We start from the raw sequence: 25,206 nt of genomic DNA, 5'->3' as shown, positions 1-25,206 counted from the left end.
TCTAGGACTGCCGCCGTGACGCCGCCAGCAACATTGCTCGAGCACCACGCCATGGATCCACAAAGTGAGCAGAAAAGCTCTGCCACGCAGAGCGCTGGTGTGTCCCAAACCGCCTGCACAGCCGCCGCAACACCACCGAGCAACATCGCTCGGAACATCACGCCAAGCATTAAAGCACAGAGCGCTGGACAACCACGATGTAAAATGAGCAGCGAGCTCACTGCAGTCCACAGCTGGGAGCGCAGGCATCACCCACAGCGAACCAAGGCCTGGAGGGAACCGACGCCCAAAACTGGGTCCGGAGCTACACCACAACCGGCGGACAAAACACTCAAACAAACATCAAACTACACAAACACACACAAAAAATAAATAAATAAAATGAAAATAGAAAAAGAAAAAAAAGAAAAAAAGCTCTGGTGAAATGGCAGTTAACAGAAACAGTGGAGATCAAGGTGAGGTCTGGAAGAAGATGAAAACTTTCTGAAAGAACTGCCCGTTGGATTGCTAGAAAGGCAAATAAAAACCCCTGTTTGACTGCAAAAGACCTTCAGAAAGATTTAGCAGACCCTGGAGTGGTGGTGCACTGTTCTACTATGCAGCGACACCTGAACAAATATGACCTTCATGGAAGAGTCATCAGAAGAAAACCTTTCCTGCGTCCTAGCCACAAAATTCAGCGTCTGAAGTTTGCAAATGAACATCTAAATAAGCCTGATGCATTTTGGAAACAAGTCCTGTGGACTGATGAAATCAAAATAGAACTTTTTGGCCACAATGTGCAAAGGCACGTTTGGAGAAAAAAGGGTGCCAAATTCCAGGAAAAGAACACCTCTCCAACTCTGAAGCATGGGTGTGGATCGATCATGCTTTGGGGTTGTATTGCAGCCAGTGGCACAGGGCACATTTCACTGGTCGAGGTAAGCATGGATTCGAATAAATACCAGCAAATTCTGGAAGCAAACATCACACCATCTGTAAAAAAGTTGAAGTTAAAAAGAGGATGGGTCCTACAGTAAGATGATGATCCAAAATGCACCTCAAAATCTACAATGAAATTAGGGCTGAACGATATATCGTGATCGTATCTATATCTAGATATGAACATTCAAGATATTAATATCGAAAAAGCAACGATATAGATTTCCCCTCCCCGTGCATGTACAGCTCTGGCAGTCACAACAAACATTTTTATGATTGCCCTTGAATGCACCGCTAAGGCCAGCCAACCACAAACCTTATTTCATGCTTGCTGTGGATCGACAGCTGAAGCCAACCAGTGACAAACACATGAGGGCGGGAGTGAGGGAGATGGAGACCGACGCGCGCACACTACAGACACAGTGGGGAAATTAAAAAGAAAGAAAATGGGTGCGGAAGATAATGCGGCCGGTGGCGGTGCAGAATCTGACTTGGTGCCAAAACATAAATCATCCTCCATTATTTGGAGGTATTTTGGATTCAAAAAGGACGACGTTAACCAGAGCGAGGTGTTGTGCAGGTCGTGCTTAGCAAAAATTGCGACGAAGCAAGGTAGCACAACAAACATGTTTCACCACCTGAAACAACACCATCGCGTGCTGCACGAAGAGTGTATGACAATGAGAGAAACACCGGGGACTTCTCAGTCATCCCAAAATAAGCCAAAGCAAAGTTTGATTGCTGATGTGTTCAATAGCGTTACACCGTACGAGTCGACGTCCACCAGACATAAAGAAATTACAGACGCTATAACATACCACATTGCAAAAGACATGGTACCTGTGTACACAGTCTCGAAAGAGGGCTTTAAAAAAAATGGTTCGGACGCTGGACAAGCGTTATAAAATACCATCCCGAACACATTTTAATCAAGTGGCCGTTCCGAAACTCTATAATGAGTGTAAAATGAATGTTGAATCCGAGCTCCTTTTTTTTTTTTTTTTTGTATTATGATGTTTTTATTTTTCTGAAAAATGCTTGGTTTTCATCGAACCCATAGTCATATTGTATCGATATCGAAATATCTGGCATGAATATCGAGATATGAAATTTTGTCCATATCGTTCAGCCCTGAATGGAATCCCTCAAGAGGCCCGAGCTGAAGGTTTTGCCCTGGCCCTCACAGTCCCCTGACCTAAACATCATTGAAAATCTGTGGATAGATCTCAAAAGAGCAGTGCATGCAAGACAGCCCAAGAAACTTGTAGAACTGGAAGCCTTTTACAAGGACGAATGTGTGAATATCCCCCAGGTACACTACCGTTCAAAAGTTTGGGGTCACCCAGACAATTTTGTGTTTTCCATGAAAAGTCACACTTTTATTTACCACCATAAGTTGTAAAATGAATAGAAAATATAGTCAAGACATTTTTCTGGCCGTTTTGAGCATTTAATCGACCCCACAAATGTGATGCTCCAGAAACTCAATCTGCTCAAAGGAAGGTCAGTTTTATAGCTTCTCTAAAGAGCTCAACTGTTTTCAGCTGCGCTAACATGATTGTACAAGGGTTTTCTAATCATCCATTAGCCTTCTGAGGCAATGAGCAAACACATTGTACCATTAGAACACTGGAGTGAGAGTTGCTGGAAATGGGCCTCTATACACCTATGGAGATATTGCACCAAAAACCACACATTTGCAGCTAGAATAGTCATTTACCACATTAGCAATGTATAGAGTGGATTTCTGATTAGTTTAAAGTGATCTTCATTGAAAAGAACAGTGCTTTTCTTTCAAAAATAAGGACATTTCACAGTGACCCCAAACTTTTGAACGGTAGTGTAAGAACTGAAAGATTATTAGCTGGCTACAAAAAGTGTTTACAAGCTGTGATACTTGCCAAAGGGGGTGTTACTACTGTAGGTACTAACCATGCAGGGTGCCCAAACTTTTGCTTCGGGCCCTTTTCCTTTTTTGTCATTTTGAAAATGTAAAAGATGAAAATAAAATGTTTTTGCTTAAAATATTAAGGGAATGAGTCATCTTTAACTTTATGCCTTTTGGAGATCATTTCATCTTCAACTTGCTTAACTGTTCACAGTAACAGCAATTTTAACCAGGGGTGCCCAAACTTTTGCATACCACTGTATACACACGCAACACTATTGCTTTACATAATAACACACTAGTCTTTATATAGTATATAAGCATAAGACTAGAAATTAAAAATATGGTTTATCCAGTAAAAATGATTCTAAGTTATATTGCAGCACATTGTGCCATTGATCGCATATTATAACAAACCAACCGTATTATAGCAACCAGCTACCACTATCTGAATAAAAGCTGTTTGCTGTCTTGCTATAAAAATTTCTATTTGTATCTAGGCAATATGCTGGATTTCCCACAAGTCATTGACTTTAGATCACTTTCCTGAGCTTTAAGGCCCGGTCTCACTATAATTATAACTATAAATAAATCAGTCCCCTGCAGTTTATATGGTCAGTGCTCACACCAGACTGATAACGATACCTGTAGCCCAGGGTTTATCCATATTGAGTGAGATTTGCTTCTGAAGCCCCCCCCAAAGGCCTGGATCTGATCCGATAAAACATCTGACCAATCAGATAATTTTTTACATGAGACATTGTCTGAGCATGTGCTGTTTTCCTCAGGCATCTGTGGTACATCCTTGTTGCATCATGAAATCACGGAATACAGCTTCACATAAAATAAAAAATATAATGCAAAGCACGGATCTTTTGTTCACGGATATGTGATTTATTTTCCGTGAAATATCAATAGTAAGGGACGGCACGGTGGTGTAGTGGTTAGCGCTGTCGCCTCACAGCAAGAAGGTCTGGGTTCGAGCCCCGTGGCCAGCGAGGGCCTTTCTGTGCAGAGTTTGCATGTTCTCCCCGTGTCCGCGTGGGTTTCCTCCGGGTGCTCCGGTTTCCCCCACAGTCCAAAGACATGCAGGTTAGGTTAACTGGTGGCTCTAAATTGACCGTAGGTGTGAATGTGAGTGTGAATGGTTGTCTGTGTCTATGTGTCAGCCCTGTGATGACCTGGCGACTTGTCCAGGGTGTACCCCGCCTTTCGCCCGTAGTCAGCTGGGATAGGCTCCAGCTTGCCTGCGACCCTGTAGAAGGATAAAGCGGCTAGAGATAATGAGATGAGATCAATAGTAAGTTTAATAAAGTAAACATAGTTTAATTATGAACTTCTGTAGTCGAAACATTTAATTGTTTTAGACTTCTTAATTTTTTATCTGTGATGCATCATCCGTATGAAATCAGGAACCAGTCTGTAATATACTGAAACATCTGTAAATTATTAGCATCCATATTAAAATCTGTAACCACACCATATTTTGTATCCTTTTTTTATTATATTTCCGTAATCCGTGACCTATCTTTATTATATCAACCACCGGAGTGTGCACATAGATTGTTTTTGAGTCCGAGCTGTACAGTACGACCCGGAATAATGTGCTACTACTTGGGAAAAGCTTCCATGGCTATTCCTAAGTTGCATGTGTTTATTTCCCTGAGTGTCAGGATCAAGTGATATTTTAGTCGGGATTATAGCTGTGGTGTTTCTGGTCCAGACTGGAACTAAATTCAGGTATAGTTAGTTATCTGTATTGTGGGACAGGGGCCCTTACTATGATCTACCCCTCATTATTCCCAAATTGAGCTGGTTAATGGAATTTTTCAGGTCTGTGAACCTTTTTTTTTATTTTTTATTTTTTCTTCTTCTCCCATTCTCAGAGTTATTCATGACTGAGGTGTCTCATTTGCGGACGCTAAGGGTTCTGGATCAGGTGTTCTTCCAGAAAATGCGAAACCTTCTGACCTCAGATGAGCTTTCCTGTATCTTCCCCAACCTGCCTCAGGTCTATGAGCTGCATGGTCAGTATTTTATTTTTTTTTCTTTCCTGAGTTTTATGTTTGTGTAAGACAAATTACTCGGGGTTCTGGCATGAAAGTGTCAGTAGTGTACAAATTAAAAAAAAAAAAAAGGGTGCCAATACTATTGACTATCTTTATTAGTATTGGTGATCTCAGAGTTTGTCGGAGAACATTCCCGAGCAAACAAATGGGATCATGAAAACTAAGTCTGGAGCAAAGCAATGGAAAAGCATCGATTGGAGTTCAGCTAAGAAAATAATCTCAAACTTTGAACATCCAAGTGAGCGCTACGAATCCTTTATTTTGGGGGGGAAAAGTAAAGAATGTCGCACATTTGTAGCGCTTCTTCGAAAAGACGGTGACTGAGTAAAGATAACATTAGTCAAAGAAGCAACTGAGGGGCAATGAGTAAATCTGAGCATGATGCTACCACCACCGTGCTCCATGAAACGTCAAGTTCTAGTTTAAATGTGGTGGGCTTTTTATTTTATTTATTTTTTATTTTTAATATAAGCAGATCTATACTGTCGTCAACGAATGCTAGTATATAATCTGCTTATAATTACCCAAAAACAAAGCAAAATGAAGTGTTTATGTTGCAGCGAGTCTCTGTGAATCTATGAGGAAGCTGAGAGACTCTCCTATAGTCCAAGGCATCGGAGACATCATGCTTGCTAGAGTGAGTACTGTCTATATAAATTTTTTTTTTCCTCCTGTGTCTTTCAATACAGTGTATGTTGCTGAGAGCAGGACGGAGATATTATATTCTTTGTTTGCAGTAGACGTCACTTCCGGTAGCGATCCGCCTCATCATGTATTCAGATTTCCAGCTGACGGTCAGCCATCGTATTTGTTTACAGTAGTTTCTTGTGTTTCGCCTCCAAATATGCCAAATTGTTGCTCTGTATTTGAAGTTCAAACCAATCAAGTCGAGAAAAAGGTAAAACGTACGATAGGATACCAAAAGAAGTCATACACAAGGCTGAAAGAACAAAAAATATCTCAGACGCCGTGAAAAATAGCTGGCAAACCTTTCACTGTGTTCGAAAGAAATCAAGAGTCCACATGCTCATGGTGTTAAAGATACGTATATCAACTTTATATGGATCGAAAATCAAAACTTCTAATGTTAAATGAGTTTTGGATGTCGTAAAACAAACCATCGATGAAATGAAACTAGTTTGTAGCTATAGAGAGAGAAACATACAATGTTTTGGTGTCATACTGCCACGAAGTATAACAAGACGTTTATTGTTATTACCGAAGGCACAAAACGAAAAGAAGTGTTCGAAATGCCCGGTTGCGCCGCGCAACCACATTTTGTTCAAACCGTGGCAAAGACGCTTGCGATACAGGCGGTGGATCACCCCTGGACATTGATTGATTAACTGACTGACTCATTACGACGTCATGATATTTCAAGTTTTCTGGAACTTTCTCGGAGTTTTGTGAACATGGCGAGTCAAAGCACTTTGACTTGGAAAAATACTCGAACAGCTAGTCGAGGACACGACAGCGAGACCGCTGCTACAAGTGAAAGTCCAGAAGCGCAAGGACAAGGAACGTCCGGGACCAAAACGCAAGTACAGCAAGAGGAAACGGCTAGTGAGCAGACGATGGCGGGGAAGCCTTCAAAACGTGTCTGGAGATGCATCTTTCAAGAGTCATGGTGAGCAGGATGCCCATGGCTACGTCACGCTACCAAAGAAGAGACCAAAAAGACTGGTGCATAGAATTCAACAGAGGTGGACAAAGTACCCAACTTCATTACATAAGTCAAAGTACAGATCCCGCTGGTCAAATGTTACTCGGATACAAGTGAAGGTTGTCCAGTCAAATTTTTACTTAAGTTAAAGTACTGAAGTACTTGCTTTTAAAAATACTTAAGTATTAAAAGTACATTTTCTGTCAACACATCATTGTATTATTGCCACAACGCTTTCAAAACCTAACAGCTCTGAAACAACCGACTGGATTTACTGACTAACTTGTAGAACCTGTAGAATAAACACCAGGTAGAATGTTACAAAATGAAACACAACTGAGCTGAAAAAGAGCCATTGTCCGGGTTTTTTTTTTAATTGTAACACTCCTCCGCACCCCCACAAAGCAGCATGGTAGTGTTCTGACCCAGCTCTGGCAGTGTGTCCACACATGTATGTGTATGTTAATCAGGAAGACAGTGGAATAGCTGTGCAGCTTGCTCAGAAAATAAAAACGACAATCCAACCTGATTAAAACCCAGGTCCACACCTCGAGCTTAATAACTGCCCAACAGCAACACTGCTTTAAGCAAGATAAAGAAAGTGCAAGACCATCATCTGACATCAAAACAAAAAATTCCAGCAATTTGTTCTGACTGACTAGTACGATACTGTCCATCTCACAGGTCTCACGTGCATGCGTGTGCAAGTGTATGTATTCATGCACGTATGAATCTGCCTGTGGAATCATGGTGGTTTAATGTTAAGCTAGCTAGTCAGTGACACTCCACCTGACATGCTAGCAAATTTTTTTTTTTTCTTCAAACTAGAAATCATATATTGGGTAGCTAACACTACTAGAAAAGATTTCTACGTTCTGTTTATTTAGCAAGATTAGGCCACACCAATTCGATTAGTTGGTTCTCGGAATCGCCGCTTGAAGAAAATGCAAAAAGGAAAAAAAAAAATTGAAATCAAACTCCCGCCAACAGAAAAGGTCATGTGACGTGAGATCACGTGACGTCGAAAACCAATCAAATCGCCCCTTTCACTTTCGTTAAAGACTTGTGAAGTAGCCTCCTCCTGGTCAAATCTTTTTTTCTGTGTATTGTAGATGTTCAATTGATTGTAATTCAATCATTTATTTAGCCTATCTGTTTACTGGTTTGCCTGTATTGTTTGGTCTATTTCCACCGCTAATTTTACCATCAGAGCATTTTTTTTTTTTTTCGCCCGCTCGCTTCATATTTTTCCTGAAAAAATCAGAGAACCAACTAATTAAATTGGTGTGGCCTTATGCTAAAACATATATTTCTGAAAGCACTTCAGATAAGTTAACGTCATTCATGTTTGTGTAACTCGGTGTTTACAGTGGATCCAAGCTAACTAGCGATGTGTAAACGTTAGCCATGGACAAGGCTACGGCAGCTTGGTGGGCAAATCCATAGACAGTCATTTGATTAACTAGACTGTATAGCTACGTTTGGAACATTATCGCTAGCTCTAAAAGCATGTAAAACTTGGTAGCAAGCTTTCTCTTGGAATAAAACGTTTACAGGCCTCGATATGCTTCCGCAGGTTGGACGGCGAGTTTTTGTTGGCCGTGATGTGCTCCGTTTTAAGCAAACAAAGTAAACATTTAAAATGAAACGACTCCTTTATTCCTTTCAGAAAACTGAAACATGGGTTCTAGGTATAGAACCGTGGGTACGTGCATTCCCCAAAAGAACCGCCTCCTTCCATTCTGCTATCAACTGATGGTGTTAAATAATGCTGCGGAGAAATCATTGATGTTGATTTTATCCAGTCTATGGACGTGACGTGACCCGAGTGATTACTGATCGGCTGTCTCAGTGTCACCTGCGAAAAAAAACAATCACGCTTTAGAAAAGAAAACAAAAAACATCCGCTTTCAAAGCTACTTCATAGTGACGAGGACCTTGATAGAAATGTAGTGGAGTGAAAAGTATGATATTTGCCTTTCAAATGTAGTGAAGTTAAAGTCATAAGTTGCCAAAAATATTAATACGCAAATAAAGTACAGATACTCAAAGTGTACTTAAGTACAGATACTCGAATAAATGTACTTCGTTACTGTCCACCTCTGGAATTTGACACGTCAGGAAGCAGAAATGCGTTTGTCAGTGGTTGTAAAACGATGAGGATATCAAGCATTGTTGTACATGAGAGCTCGGCGACACACACAGCGACGGCAGGAAAAAAAAAAAGAGGATCTCATCACTGCCTCATCAGGTTTGTGACCATGTTATTTTCTTCAAATTTCATAGTAAATCTTAGTAGTGCCGGGGTAATTCCAAGACACTTGTATTTCCATTGTACTACAATGAAAACAATGATTTTGAACCCTCTGGGGTCGAGAGCTTCACCGGCGAAGCTCGGCAGGTTTAGAATGAGTAGGTCATGTGTTGAGATACATCTTGAGTTTTTCATCATACAAGCATGATAAACATATTGACAAACTTTACACTTTCCTCCAGTGGTGCCTGAAAGTTTGTGAACCCTTTTTAGAATTTTCTATATTCCTGCATAAATATGACCTAAAACATCATCAGATTTTCACACAAGTCCGAAAAGTAGATAAAGCGAACCCAACCCAGTTAAACAAATGAGACAAAAATATTATACTTGGTAATTTATTTACTGACACAAATGATCCAATATTACATATCTGTGAGTGGCAAACGTATGTGAACCTTTGCTTTCAGTATCTGGTGTGACCCCCTTGTGCAGCAATAACTGCAACTAAACGTTTGCAGTAACTGTTGATCAGTCCTGCACACTGGCTTGGAGGAATTTTAGCCCATTCCTCCATACAGAACAGCTTCAACTCTGGGATGTTGGTGGGTTTCCTCACATGAACTGCTCACTTCAGGTCCTCCCACAACATTTCCATTGGATTAAGGTCAGGACTTTGACTTGGCCATTCCAAAACATTATTCTTCTTTAACCATTCTTTGGTAGAACAATTTGTGTGCTTAGGGTCGTTGTCTTGCTGCATGACCCACCTTCTCTTCAGATTCAGTTCATGGACAGATGTCCTGACATTTTCCTTTAGAATTCGCTGGTATAATTCAGAATTCATTGCTCCATCAATGATGGTAAGCTGTCCTGGCCCAGATGCAGCAAAACAGCCCCAAACCATGATACTACCACCACCATGTTTCCAAAATGGGATAAGGTTCTTATGCTGGAATGCAGTGTTTTCCTTTCTCCAAACATAACGCTTCTCATTTAAAGCAGGACTTTTAAACAGAAAAGTTCTGTTTTGGTCTCCTCCATCCACAGAACATTTTTCCAATAACCTTCTGGCTTGTCCATGTGATTCTTTAGCAAACTGCAGACGAGCAGCAATGTTCTTTTTGGAGAGCAGTGGCTTTCTCCTTGCAACCCTGCCATGCACACCATTGTTCAGTGTTCTCCTGATGGTGGACTCATGAACATTTAACATTAGCCAATGTGAGAGAGGCCTTCAGTTGCTTAGAAGTTACCCTGGGGTCCTTTGTGACCTCGCTGACCTATTACATGCCTTGCTCTTGGAGTGATCTTTGTTGGTCAACCACTCCTGGGGAGGGTAACAATGGTCTTGAATTTCCTCCATTTGTACACAATCTGTCTGACTGTGGATTGGTGGAGTCCAAACTCTTTCAAGATGGTTTTGTAACCTTTTCCAGCCTGATGAGCATCAACAATGCTTTTTCTGAGGTCCTCGAGGTCCTCATGAGGGCGGCACGGTGGTGTAGTGGTTAGCACAGTCGCCTCACAGCAAGAAGGTTCCGGGTTCGAACCCGGGGGCCTTTCTGTGTGGAGTTTGCATGTTCTCCCCATGTCTGCGTGGGTTTCCTCCGGGTGCTCCGGTTTCCCCCACAGTCCAAAGACATGCGGTTAGGTTAATATGGGACGGCCTTGGTCTGAGGTGCCCTTGAGCGAGGCACCTAACTCCCAACTGCTCCCCGGACACTGTTAGCATGGCTGCTCATTGCTCACGTGTGTTTACTGCTTCAGATGGATTAAATGCAGACAGGAAATTTCACAAGTGTGTGATGAATAAAGTTGTCCTTTCTTTCTTTTTCTCAGAAATCTCCTTTGTTCGTGCCATGATACACTTCCACAAACATGTGTTGTGAAGATCAGACTTTGATAGATCCCTGTTCTTTAAATAAAACAGGGTGGCCACTCACACCTGATTGTCATCCCGTTGATTGAAAACACCTGACTCTAATTTCACCTTCAAATTAACTGCTAATCCTAGAGGTGCACATACTTTTGCCACTCACAGATATGTAATATTGGATCATTTTCCTCAATAAATAAATGACCAAGTATAATATTTTTTGTCTCATTTGTTTGACTGGGTTCTCTTTATCTACTTTTAGGACTTGTGTGAAAACCTGATGATGTTTTAGGTCATATTTATGCAGAAATATAGAAAATTCTAAAGGGTTCTCAAACTTTCAAGCACCACTGTATGTGCCCACTGCCAAATATTAGTGTTTACTGCAGAAATCAGGGACTTAAAAGTGGGGCAACCTAAAATGTTGATGGGCAACCTGGTTCCAAAAAAAAAAGCATTTCAAACACTGAAAAAGATTGTGTTTGTTTGTTTGTTTGTTTGTTTGTTTGTTTGTTTGTTTGTTTGTTTGTTTGTTTGTTTGTTTGTTTGTTTGTTTGTTTGTTTGTTTGTTTGTTTGTTTGTTTGTTTGTTTGTTTGTTTGTTTGTTTGTTTGTTTGTTTGTTTGTTTGTTTGTTTGTTTGTTTGTTTGTTTGTTTGTTTGTTTGTTTGTTTGTTTGTTTGTTTGTTTGTTTGTTTGTTTGTTTGTTTGTTTGTTTGTTTGTTTGTTTGTTTGTTTGTTTGTTTGTTTGTTTGTTTGTTTGTTTGTTTGTTTGTTTGTTTGTTTGTTTGTTTGTTTGTTTGTTTGTTTGTTTGTTTGTTTGTTTGTTTGTTTGTTTGTTTGTTTGTTTGTTTGTTTGTTTGTTTGTTTGTTTGTTTGTTTGTTTGTTTGTTTGTTTGTTTGTTTGTTTGTTTGTTTGTTTGTTTGTTTGTTTGTTTGTTTGTTTGTTTGTTTGTTTGTTTGTTTGTTTGTTTGTTTGTTTGTTTGTTTGTTTGTTTGTTTGTTTGTTTGTTTGTTTGTTTGTTTGTTTGTTTGTTTGTTTGTTTGTTTGTTTGTTTGTTAATGAGCTTCCCCAGCCATACAATTGCAGTGACCCGTTATCACCTCACCATCTTTATAAAAAAAAAAATTCAATCACCCAAGTCTTCAAAGGAGTGACTGTCGATCATTGTGACCTTGTTTGAAAGAAAGATGTCAATTCGTAAGTCTGAGCTACGCTTGAAATGTCACGAAATAAAATGTAAGTTATCGTTGCAAAAATGCCTACAGCAGCTCCGACTCAAATAATATACTACACTTCAGCTTGCGTTACTTAGTCGCAAAAATAAGACAATTATTGTCCTTTAGAAGTCTTATTCCAACATCCTGAACCCAGCCTCAAATGAAAAAGTTGTAAGCTTCAAGACTTTCAAAAGCCTTCATTTGATTGATTCCTCTTGTAAAACCATGTTTGGACGATCAGATAATTGGAAATGTCTGGAAACTATGTTTGGAAAGTTGCCTTTTCTCCTCAATTTTGCTTTTGGTTCTCGTCTGTTACGTCAGATGGAGAATGTATGTTTGTTTGTTTTTCCACAAGATGGCGATAGATGCGTACTTGGCTTGGATGCCATCTTTGATTGTTGCCCGTCACTTGGAAACCGGAAGTGAACCAGGAGGCAAAGTGTCACGTGATTGCAAACGAAGAATTGTTTAATGTGTGTGTTTTAGTTTGAAGATGCAGCAGGAGAGGAGTTTCAGGAGCAGGTGTCTCACCTCTGCAGTCAGCAGAGTCAGGCACTGGAGCTCATCAAGAACAAGCAGCGTAAAGACCCTCGCTTCGCTCACCTCATACAGGTCATAACTGTTTCAGAGATTACTTTCACACTCTGTTTCCTCTCAACCTCTAGTGCACATTTTACATGTGATCTTATTACAAGTGGCTCATTTTCTTTCAAAGTTGACCAAAAAAACCTTCAGTTTTTCAGATAAGTCTGTGATGTCGTTGCTGTGTGTCGGTCATGCACAGAACACGACTGTCGCGTTTTTGTCCTGACTGTGGTGTTGTGTATTGTTAGGAGTGTGAGGCAAGTCCTCACTGTCGCCGGCTACAGCTCAAGGACCTGCTAGTGTCCGAGATGCAGAGACTCACCAAGTACCCCCTCCTGCTGGATAACATCATCAAACACACAGAAGGTACGGTACGCGCACACATACACCACCACCACCACCCTGAACCCTTTATCACCCCCACATTTAAAATGTGTATCTGCTCTGTCCTTATGTACATCACCACATGCCTACACAGAAATCACTTAAACCTGAAGTCATGGCCTAATGGTTAGAGAAACAACTTTGGGACCAAAAGGTTGCTGGTTCGATTCCCCAGACTAGCAGGATTGACTTAAGTGCCCTTGAGCAAGGCACCTAACCCCCAACCGCTCCAGCAAGAGTGGTGGTGTACCTTGTGTCTGATTAGCCAAAGAAAAACTGATTATGTGATCATCAGTTCGGGCATTGAACCCGACCAACTGAACTGAAACCTGATGGGTACATTTAAACATGAGCTCCACTGTAGCTCCTCCTAGCTAGAACACATCACCTAACACTGCTGTTTCTCCATTACAGCTGGTTCTCCAGACCTGCAGCCGCTGATGAAGGCTCAGGTGTGTTGCCGCGGGATACTGCAGACCGTCAACGAGGTCGTCAGGGAGACAGAAGACCGGCAACTGCTCAGCCAATACCAGCGCAGGCTGGACTTGTCACCTCTGGAGAGACAGTCCAATCCCGTTGCAGCACCGTTCAAGGTACCAGCCTGTCCCACCTCAGCTGTGTGTGTCCATGTTCAAGCCCTGGCTGGAAAATATCAATTATTCAGCGTGCCAAGATCAAACTAATATTCCCTCTCTCACTCTCTTGTTCCATCTTGCGCTCTCTCTCTCTCTCTCTCTCTCTCTCTCTCTCTCTCTCCCTTGTTCTCTCCCTCTCTCTCTCTGTGTGTGTTTAGAATCTGGACTTGACCACAAAGAGAATGATTCATGAAGGTCCTCTAACATGGAAAGTCAGTAAAGACAAAGCTATAGGTAAGAAGTTTTCTTTCATATCCCCGAAGTGCACACAGTACCATCTGCTTCAGACGCTGTACCACTATCCCGCAATCCCATCAGTAATCAACACATTGCTTCATAAATTGAGTCTCCTCAATTTTTCTGCATTGCTTGCCCTGCGCAGTTTGTGTTTTCGGACAGTTACGGTCACTTTACGTCTCTAAATTTCACTGAAAATCTAAGATTTCTTGCTAACTTGAGGTAAGGCGCACACTGAGGGCAGTGAACCCAAGGAAAGCTATTGGACCGGATGGGGTGTCAGGGAGGGTGCTGAAGGATTGTGCAGACCAACTCGCCTGGGGTCTTCTCAAAAATCTTCAACCTGTCCTGGTCTCAGTCCATGACCCCACCCTGCCTGAAATTCAGTTGAATTGAATTGATGACTACCATCCGGTGGCACTCACACCAGTGATCATGAAGTGTTTTGAGAAACTGGTCAGACATCATTTCCAGCCTCCCACCCACATTGGACTTGCACCAGTTTGCCTACAGAGCTAACAGATCTACAGAAGGTGCTATCGTCACATCTCCTCACACAGTACTGACCCATCTGGAACATCAGGGGAGCTCTGCAAGGCTGCTCTTCATAGACTTGAGCTCTGCCTTCAACACCATCACAAGCAGACTGGTCAACAAATTACTGGACTTAGGACTGTCACACACCATCTGCTCCTGGATCAGAGACTTCCTGACGGATTGCTCTCAGATCCATCTCTCACAGTCCTCGGTCTCAGCACCGGCTCTCCACAGGGTTGTGTGCTGAGCCCCCTGCTCTACACTCTTCACACACGACTGCACTCACACATCCGAGTAACACCATTATTAAATTGGCGGATGATACAACTGCGGTGGGGCTCAGCTCTGGAGAAGATGAGGCGGCATACAGAGATGAGGTCCAGAGGCTGTCTGTATGGTGCACACACAACAACTTGGTCCTGAACACCTCCAAAACCAAAGAGCTGATCATCAACTACAGAAGGAAAAAGTCTGATCCACATCTTCTGTACATCAACTGAGACCGTGTGGAGAGGGTTTCGGACTTCAAGTTCCTGTGTATACATGTGGAGGAGGAGGATAATGATCTGTCCTGGAATACCAGCACCACAGCACTGGATAAGAAGGCGCAGCAGCATCTCCATTTCAGAAAAAACAACCTGGCTGACAAACTGCTGGTGTCCTCCTACTAATGTTCAGTTGAAAGTGTATTGAGTTACAGTATCTCTGCTTGGTTCACCAGTTGCTCAGCAGCACAGAAGAAAGCACTCCAGGGGGTCATCTCCACAGCTCAAAAAATTATCAGCTGCTCTCTTACCCTCCCTGGAGGAATTTTACATAACAAAACACACTGCCTCAGAAAAGCTTGCAGCATCCGCAAGGACCCATCACATCCCAGACACCATCTATTTGAACTGTTGCCTTCTGGAAAGCGTTTCAGGGCAATAAAAACAAGAACTAATGAGACTGAAAAACAGTTTTTACGCCAGAGCCATAACAGCACTGAACATGGACACTCAAACTGCATGAACACCTGAAATGTGCATATATATATATATATATATTTTTTTTTTTTTTGTAATGTTTGTGTATATTTTTTTAAATAAACCAGCAAAGGACAGCCAACCAATTTCATTGTACTGTACTTGTGCATTACAATGACTGTAAAGGGTCAGTATCTATATATCTATCGTGGTGCTTCACTTTCGAGCTGATCTGAACGTGAGTTATTCCTTTAATAATCCAACGAAAAGCTCGACTGTAGTGAAAATACCTTTGTTTGCACACCCGTGCACACAGGGTTATGCCAGTTAGTCCTGAAATGAAACCATTTAAAAATATGTAGAAATAATTGTGTGCTTGGATTGACGCTGAGGGAAAATTCTAACGTGTCAGAGCAGGATTTTGGAGGTTAGTTTAGACTTCATCCAGATGAACACTTTTTTTTTTTTTTTTTTTTTTGGGAACACCTCCACCATGTTTCATTGTGATATTTAAAGATTAAAATCTTTCGCTCCTGTAATGTGAATGGTGTTTTATCGGAGTGTGTTTTGAGTTTGACCAAAATACGTCTTGGTATTTTATCCCTTTTTGATAAGATACTATAAACTTGATTCATCCCTCGGTGGGGAAATTTAACAAGAGAGAAACCTTTATTTGTCACATGCACACTTCAAGCACAATGAGATTCATCCTCTGCATTTAACCCATCTGAAGCAGTGAACACGCGCACACCCAGAGCAGTGGGCAGCCATTAAGCCCATGTTTACATTAGACCGTATCAGCGGATCATCAGATTAACGTTTTTAAAACGATTAGTGTGCACACAGCAACACCAATACACAATTTGCGTGCACATAGCAACGCCAATACACGGATACGCTCGGCTCCGCAGGCATCCTGCGCTCCAAATCACTCCGCCCTGAACAGCGAGTGCCCTCTGGAGGGTGCGCACTCTGGCCCTGCGCAGCTCACACAGCGCGCGAGTGAAGTGCACAAGCCACGATTCGGGACTGAGCCGCTGTGTGTGTGATCCCAGCACATATCACTTACTACTTGCAAGTGGAAGGATGGCAAGCCTAAAGACAATCATAACTACACAATGGGCAGTATTTGCATCAGTATTTGCAGTATTTTCATACTTTTATACTCTTTAATGAAAGGTGATACAAGGCGGAAGTCCGCGCCGTTTTTCAGCAGTCGTGTCACATGACCAACGCCAGCGAATCAGGAAGGTGGATGTCACAGTGACGTTGTCCAATGAGACGCCAGCTAGAGCTCAGCACAGCGTATCCGCGTATCTCAATGTTTACACAGCACCGGAGCTGACACGATCTGGATTGAATACGTGGACGCTGGCGGATTCCCGTTTCCAGGTGGTGCAAAGAAAACGAGACAGATACGGTCTAATGTAAACGTAGCCTACAGCGCCCGGGGAGCAGTCATGGGTTAAGTACCTTGCTCAAGGGCACTTCAGCCCAAGGTCGCCCCATGTTAACCTAACTGCATGTCTTTGAACTGTGGGGGAAACCCATGCTGATATGGGGAGAACATGCAAACTCCACACAGAAAGGCCCCCCGCTGGCTGCTGGGCTCGAACCCAGAATCTTCTTGCTGTGAGGCGACAGTGCTAACCACTACACCACCGTGCCGCCAGATTTACATGTTCCAGCAGCTCAGATAGAAAAGAGTCAGGAATAGACCATTCATTCATTTTCTTCCGCTTGTCCGGGTCAAGCAGCCCAGACTTCCCTCTCCCCGGCCACCTTCACCTTCTGGGGAAATACTGAGGTGCTCCCAGGCCAGCCGGAGAGATGTAATCTCTCCAGCGTGTCCTGGGTCTGCCCCGGGATCTCCTCCCAGTAGGGCATGCCCGGAGAACCTCCCCTGGGAGGTGTCCAGGGGGCATCCTAACAAGGTGCCCGAACCACCTCAACTGACTCCTTTCGATATGGAGGAGCAGCGGTTCTACTCCAAGTCTCTCCTGAATGACCAAGCTTCCCACCTGGTCTCTAAGGGAGAGCCTAGCCACCCTGTGGATAAAACTCATTTCGACTCCTTGTATCCGCGATCTCCTCCTTTTGGTCACTACCCACAGCTCGTGACTATAGGTGAGCATGGGAACATAGATGGACCAGGAAATTTGAGAGCTTTGCCTTTTGGCTCCACTCTCTCTTTGCCACAACAGACCAGTTTAGCATCCACATCACTGCTGACACTGCTCTGATCCGTCTGTCCAACTCCCGCTCCCCCCTACCATCACTCATGAACAAGACCCTGAGATACTTAAACTCCTCCACTTGAAGTCGCAACTCCCTCTGACCCGGAGTAGGCACTCCACCTGTTTCCGGCTGAGTACCATGGCCACAGACTTGGAGGTGCTGATCCTCATCCCAGCTGCTTCACACTCTGCTGCAAACCGTCCCAGCACAAGCTGTAGGTCACAGATTGATCAAGCCAACGGGACCACGTCATCAACAAAAAGCAGAGACATGATCCTGATGCCATCAAACCGGACACCCTCCGCCCCTTGGCTGCACCTAGAAATTCTGTCTGTCAAAGTTATGAACAGAACTGGTGACAAAGGGCAGCCCTGGCAGAGTCCCACATGCACCGGGAACAAGTCCAACTTACTCCCAGCAACGCAAACCAAACTCCTGCTCCGGTCATACAGGGTCCAAATGGGCTGCTTTTCACCAGCTTGTTCAGGAATAGACAGTAACCCAAAAAAAAGTGCAATAAAAGTATAAATAAGGAAAACACAGGCAATGTATGTAATGTACACAACAAACTAAGAAAGGAACTTAAGAGTAGTACTTCACCTGAGGTAGCAATATCGCACTAATAAAATACTGGCAACTAAAATAGAAATATTGCACAGCATAATATAACTGACGAGGATGGAATATGTGGGTAACCAATAAATGACAAACACAGGCTATGGACAAAATTTAGTCATGAAAGTGTTCCGGATTTTCCCAGAATTCCGGGTTTTTAGATTTTCATAAAAATTCCTCCGGATTTTTTCCGCTAATGACAATTTTTTGTTATTAGAAATCCAGAAATGTTATCATGAAAAATGCTCGAAAATGCGTCGCTGTTTTGCTTGCGTGAGCGCAGCCATTTTGAACCACTGTAAACAACACCCACCCCTCCCCTTCGCTTTCTCAAGACCTCGCCATGTCTGAGGTATCGATAGTAAACGAGAACGGAAACCCGATCATAAACGTGCACGTGTATTCACATAAGGGAGATTACTCATTGATTGTCGAGTATTTGTATAGCGCTTTGTGTAAATTTATCCATAGTGCCGTTTCTAGAACACATCATCAAGAAAACGTGGAAGAAACAGCAATAATGGAAGAGCCGGTTTCTAAGCTGCGTAAAACTAGCAACGGGAATTTATTTTTTGTTGCATAATGCACTCAGGCTGCCAGTCAGTGTGTGACCCCACCTTGAAAAATCCTAGCTACGCCCCTGATTTACATGAGAAATGTGGTATTCATTGGCATGTTTAAATTTACAGACAATACGAACTAATGTAAACAATTGGCTTCAACTCGCATAAATATGAATTGGAAATTTTTAGCTTCTGCAAACGCACAACTCGACTAAAAGATTGATAAACGAGGCTCAACGTCCCCGACATTGAAACCTGAAAGCTTTAGAAACTCTCACAGACCTTTACTTTTTAACAGGACTGTTTTGGGATTTTGCTGAGTTTGCCTTCAACTGTCTGATTTTTTTTTTTCAAAGTAATGAAGTGTGTAGCAGGAAAATCACCGCATTTTCTAAACGCACTCCTGAAAATTACTCATTAACTAGGGGAATTAAATTTGATATTTTTGACATGTTAATCATTAATGTACATGAAAGAAAAAAGCTTAAGTTATAACTTGTTTTAGTGAAAATAAGTACTAAAATGCACTAGAATGCAGGGTTTTGCGTGTTATGTTATTAAAATATTTTCAGGAGACGTGCCCCCCCCAATATCTTGGTTTGACTTTCAGGTTTTTTTTTTCTTCTCTAAAAATTGTACACAGCAATTATGAAAGTGAGGGATGAATGAACAAGGAAATGCTTGCAAATGAAAAGGAAGTAGATGATGAGATGCAGATAAAGTGACAAAAACATGATGGTGACCTTGAAGAAAAGTCTGGCAGCAGTTGGAATGAAAGACCTGCAGTAGCGTTCCTTCTTGCACCGTGGGTGCAGCAGTCTGCTGCTGAAGGAGCTGCTCAGAGCACCAACAGTCTCGTGTAGGGGATGTGAGGTAGAGGTCTGCGCGGGACAGAATTTTCAGTCCCGCTCCCGCCCTCTCCCGCATTGTGCAGTCCTGCTCCCGCAAAGAATTATGATTTTCAGTCCCGCCCACGCCTGCCATATTTTGTCCCGCTCCCGCCCGCAAATCCCGCATGATGCAGACGTTCGCGTTATTTCTCACGAAAGTTCTTGTCATTGGCTTGGGGAATTAAACATGCTGAGCTTAGCTGAGCTCTCCACTGACCGATCCTTCACCTAGCGCACGTAGCGAGGGTGCGCGTTGCCAGGCGCCATGCGCAGCTGAGGCTTTACAGAGATACCCAACACACCTACCAACATCTACAGTGGATATTAAGAATATTGTACATTGCACATAGCTTATGTCACTCCTCACATTTACATTCTAGGAAATACAAGTAGGCCTATAAGAAATTAATATAATTTAAAGACACAGCGTGATGGTGGCCCGCCCCCTTCTTTGAGTGGATTTGAGCATAAATATCTACAGCTCACATTCAGGGGTGCGTTTCCCAAACAACCAACCAAGTTAGCATTAAACCAATATGGTACGATGCAAGTTTGAACTAACTAACATCCAAAAAACAACTGTTTCCCAAAGCTGTAGTACCAACTTGGTCTGAACCAAGTTGATTTGAACCAACACAGTTCAAACCACGATGTTTTCAGATGTGTTCGGATGGTCTCATTTATTGTCGGAATTCAGAGAAACAACCCGAAGTTTGCTTCTGCCATGATCGGAGATCTCAAACACGGAAGAGCAGAAAGGAATCGGAAACATACGCGAGATTAAACCACATCCGCAAATTTAGGCATCTTAAAATGTTTTTATTAATGCCAAATAAAATATCCAGCACAAATTATATATGATAGACATAAATTAATAATTTATAAATTTTATTTTAAACACGTTTTTAGTTAGCGGGACTGCAGCTTATCACCTCTCCCGCATTGTGCACGCCCGCGCCCACAATGAGCTTTCAAAATTTGTCCCGCACTGCACTGCTTTGCGTCGGGTCCCGCGGGACTCCCGCGGGAGTGCAGGGCTCTAATGTGAGGTGTTGCCTATAATTGACATTAAACTTAACGAACATCCTCCTCTCACACGCCACCTCAGTGGAGTTTAGAAGGCTGTCCGGGACAGAGCTGGCCCTTTTCACCAGCTTGTTCAGTCTATAAAAATGTGTGTATAAGGATGCATGTATTCATTTTAGTGTTTGTGTGTGTTTCAGAGGTCCAAGCACTGCTGCTCTCGGACCTGTTGGTGCTCCTCCAGAGAGGTCCGGACGACCGGCTGATCCTGCGCTGTCCGTCTCGCTCGCTGGGCGGAGTCGGGAACACGGACCATAAAACGTCGTTTTGCCCTGTGGTTCGCCTCAACTCCTCCCTCGTCAGATCTAACGCTACAGGTGTGTGGGCGTCTGTTGGTTACTCTTTCTTGCAAGGAAACGGGTTTGATTGATTATTTTGTGTATGTGTGTTCCTCAGATAACAAAGCCCTGTATGTGGTGAGCACGTCTGAGAGACAGATGTACGAACTGGTGGCTGGAACATCCTCTGAGAGAAACATGTGAGTTGTTTTTTCCCACTATGACCTCAGCCTGTTATCGCAGCATTACAGTCGCATTATATTATGGATGATGAAGGTTATAATCACATGAGAAGCGTGAAACTCGAATTCTGCCTGGACAAGCATTGACTAGCATTTCGGCACTGTGAGATGCAAGCATACGAGTGTTGGAGTAGTGGTGCGAGTGTGTACGTCACATGGACAATGGGACTATAGTCAATTCTCGATATTACTGGTCCAGTGTTAATGTTGAGCTGTAGGTACTGTGACCTGTTTTTTATATATTATTTAACGAGGCCTGATTCTCAAGTCGACTCTAAATTGACCGTAGGTGTGAGTGTGAATGGGTGTCTGTGTCAGCCCTGTGATGACCTGGCGACTTGTCCAGGGTATACCCCGTCTTTCGCCCGTAGTCAGCTGGGATAGGCTCCAGCTTGCCTGCGACCCTGTAGAAGGATAAAGCGGCTAGAGATAATGTGATGTGATTCTCAAGTCAATCAAGTTCACAGTGTTCCCTGAGGGCTTTGATGAAATGTTGTCTGACACGATTTGGTCTAAATAGTACAAGGATAAAGCACCACAGCTCCCCTTCTCACCCTGTCTAAACAGCCCTGTTCAAAATGGCTCATTTGAGCACCTGGCATGGATGCAAACAGCGCGCCTTTTGGCGGATGCCACCTTTTTCACGGCTGTCTGGGGGACTTGTGTGAATCGTGCAGATTCGATGAGTTGGTTTTTTTTGTTTGGTTTTTTTTTGGGGGGGGGGGGGCATTGGAGTGTCTGATTATAATTTCATCAAAGTAAATTCTGTATTAAAATGACTAAAGTAGTGCTGTCAAAAATGTCGCGTTATTAACGCGTTAACTTGACTCAATTTTAACGGCGATAATTTTTTTATCGCGAGATTAACGCTCTGTGACATGATGTAGGTTTTTCATAAGCTTTTGAAACTGCCAGGAACTTGGAACAGAAAACCGATAGCAGCTAGACTGTAATGCCCCGCACAGCCAGAGTCCTCTGCCCTCCTCCCCCAAGGAACCAGCGCGGGCAGGGCGCGCTAGTAGAGATGGGATTTATGGCTCTTTGATGGGATCCGCATCTTTGTGATCCGTTCTTTGAAAAGAGCCGTTCAAAAGACTGGCTCATTTGGCTCTTTTTAAATATTTATTCAGTTTTAAGAAGACAGCGTCTAAAGAGCCAGATCCCTCTGAACTGTAAACTCAATGCTATCCCAGAAATCCTTCCTGTAATATGCAAATTTGGCCGCCTCTGATTGGACAGCGCGACGCATCAACAGGCAGAAAGTGTAAAAGTACAAAATGTGTTAAGTGAGCTGAAACAGTAAAGATCAGATTCAATGCAATATTTATCAACGAACAACTTAAACTTAATATAATAGTGTACTTTATATTATAATCAAGCATGTCAAGCCTACCGTCACTGTGAGTTGTAGACTAACTCAAGCCGTAGATCACTTCACTCATGGTTCTCTTGCTAGCACCGGTGCTTGGCTTAGGTTTCACTTTGCAGTGGCTGTGTCAAGACGTGTTATGCTTTGCAATACAAAGAACATTGGTACAAAACAAGCCCATTCACTTTTTTTGCTGATAAGAGAATTACAATGGTTTTTCATGTGACAAAAATGTGCGATTAAATTGCGATTAATCGCGAGTTAACTATGACAGTCGCGACATTAATCACGATTAAATATTTTAATCGCTTGACAGCACTATAAATAAGCAAATTTCGTTACAGTCCATGAAGCATAGGAAGTATAAGTATGAGAAGAAAACAGTAAATCAGAAAGCTGCGCATGTAAAGCCAATTACGTAACCTACGTAACTTATGTTGGACTGATGGAAATCCTTGCGTGTGAAGTGCAGCCAGCAGCAGATAATGGCGCGCAGCCAATTGGCTTTACATGCGCAGCTTTCTGATTTACTGTTTTCTTCTCATACTTATACTTACTGTTTCATGGACTGTAACGGCATTTGCTTATTTAGTAATTTTAATACAGGATTTACTTTGATGAAATTATAATCAGACACTCCAATGCCCCCCCCCCCAAAAAAAAAAAAACAACTCATCGGATCTTCACGATTCACACAAGTCCCCCAGACAGCCGTGAAAAAGGCGCCATCCGCCAAAAGGCGCGCCGTTTGCATCCATGGCCTGGGGAGAGGTCTGAGGGCAGCAGTGCTTGGACCTCTGAAAAAAAAAAAACACAAACGAGAGGGGAAAAAAAAAAAAGACACTTGGACCTTTTTTTGACCACCCATTGTGTGTGTGTGGCCACCATTTCTCCATTTCCCATTCTGTAGCACAGTAAGTCTAGTTGATTTGAAGATTATACGGCTTTTAAAGAATGTGCGATCTGATTGCTTGACTGCTGTTTGCACAGCTGGAAGGACCTGTTAGAAAAGACAATCGCTTTGGCCTCTGAAGGTGCTGCGGCCACCAAACAAGGATCACCCGCTCAGTGAGTCGCTTTCTTGGCTAAATCTCTGATCTCATGAAGGGGGAGGGGGGGGGGGGGAGAAATCATTTTTAGCGAAGTGTTTATGGTAATCACCTGATCTCTCCAGATCCACCATTCGGCGATTGCATGGCCATCATGTCAATCAAGGTAAGCGAATCACGTCATGCCGATGAGGAATTTGCTCTTCTTCATCCAGCCGGCTGTTATTTCGCTCAGCTGCCACCTTTCTGTTCTTCAGACGGGTCGCTGACCGAAGAGACGAGCTCGATGGACCGAGATTCACAGAGCGATGATGAAAGTGTTCTCCCATCCAACAGCCCAAATGACCAATCGCAAGCCTTCCTCCATGATCATGGACACAATAACCTGGAACCGCGGCCTGAAGTCTCCGAGGCTGCTCTTCAAGACGGTTAGAGGGGGAAAAAAAGAATAAATTCCTGCTTTGTAGTAAATTAATTCATAAAGAGATACAGAGAGATCGTTACTGTGTTTAAAAATCTATACCACGATCACTAATAACCAGTTTTCGAAAAGGATAAAGAATGAACTTCTTCTTTTCTTCCTGTGCTTCTGTGGTTTTCTCTCAGTTGAGACGCTCAGACAGTTAATCTTCAGCGAGCTCGAAGATGGGTGGAGCCAAGATTCAGAGGACACGCCCACCAACGAAACAGCCAACGAAAGAAGCCAGTTCACAGATCGGCCAGGATCAGAGGCGTCTGAGCCGAGCTTTAGTGAAACCCCTAGTCAATCGGTGCAAGATCACGTCGATGCTCCGCCCATGGAGGCAGACCAACTGACTTTTCAAGTCATGAGGAAAGGTGAGCACTGATTTACCAGCTGCTCTTTGCTGTTTGGTTTAGCTGATATATTTTTAAAAATCTCAATTAACTTGATAAATATTAATAAATTTCATTATTTATATTTAGGACTTTTTTTGTATTTAAAATAGAGAATTTCTTCGTGATTGATAGTAAATTTGCATATGAGCACATTTTGTGATGTCATTTAAAGTGCTGATGACACGTTTTTGACCTCCTTGGCCGATGTTTTATAACATAAAAAGTAATTCCCGATGATCCATATATTAATTCACGAAGGCGCCTATTTTACAAGTTATGATAACAAACGCGGCTATTTGGGCAAATTTGACAGGGCTGCAGCACCCAGGAGACGAAAGAGGAGGAGGAGGAGCTATATGACGTCAGCGAAAGAACCTTCCTCCTAACTTACCAGTTTGTTGTTGATGCGACAGGTGTTCAGTTTATCATTATTAGTATTTTTATTATACATTATTATTTATATATATATATATATATATATATATATATATATATATATATATATATATAGTTATTATGCCTTCGCGTTCTGTTGCCAGCTTTTGCTCCAAAACCCACAAGGATGGGGTAAGTTTATTCAAGTTTCCCAGAGATCCCGAGCTGCATGCGAAGTGGGTGAAGTGAGTCGGGCGCACTCGTGACAAGTGGGAGCCCTCACCAACATCCGTCCTGTGCTCTGAACACTTCGATTTGGATTGTTTTGACACCCTTCCCAGCTTAAAAGAATCTCTTGGGTGTTCAGTTCAGCACAAACGTGTGTTACTACCATCAGCAGTGCCTACACAGTG

At 42.7% G+C, this 25,206-nt stretch overlaps 1 protein-coding gene across 4 annotated transcripts in view; it reads left to right on the top strand.

Annotated features, from left to right (window-relative positions):
• arhgef11 (Rho guanine nucleotide exchange factor (GEF) 11) overlaps positions 1 to 25,206 on the top strand; it is a 113,592-nt gene that overhangs the window by 69,489 nt on the left and 18,897 nt on the right. For all 4 annotated transcript variants that reach the window (XM_060911857.1, XM_060911929.1, XM_060911772.1 and 1 more), the window contains exons 26-37: positions 4,696 to 4,836; positions 5,439 to 5,515; positions 12,380 to 12,505; positions 12,727 to 12,844; positions 13,277 to 13,455; positions 13,656 to 13,731; positions 20,763 to 20,939; positions 21,019 to 21,100; positions 23,502 to 23,579; positions 23,686 to 23,726; positions 23,818 to 23,988; positions 24,167 to 24,397. In XM_060911857.1, the coding sequence (XP_060767840.1) occupies positions 4,696 to 4,836; positions 5,439 to 5,515; positions 12,380 to 12,505; positions 12,727 to 12,844; positions 13,277 to 13,455; positions 13,656 to 13,731; positions 20,763 to 20,939; positions 21,019 to 21,100; positions 23,502 to 23,579; positions 23,686 to 23,726; positions 23,818 to 23,988; positions 24,167 to 24,397 (1,497 nt within the window). The remainder of the gene's footprint in view (positions 1 to 4,695; positions 4,837 to 5,438; positions 5,516 to 12,379; positions 12,506 to 12,726; positions 12,845 to 13,276; positions 13,456 to 13,655; positions 13,732 to 20,762; positions 20,940 to 21,018; positions 21,101 to 23,501; positions 23,580 to 23,685; positions 23,727 to 23,817; positions 23,989 to 24,166; positions 24,398 to 25,206) is intronic.

The sequence above is a fragment of the Neoarius graeffei genome, chromosome 1 (assembly GCF_027579695.1).
Source record: "Neoarius graeffei isolate fNeoGra1 chromosome 1, fNeoGra1.pri, whole genome shotgun sequence".
Lineage (NCBI taxonomy): Eukaryota > Metazoa > Chordata > Actinopteri > Siluriformes > Ariidae > Neoarius > Neoarius graeffei.
This window is presented reverse-complemented; position numbering and strand designations above follow the sequence as displayed.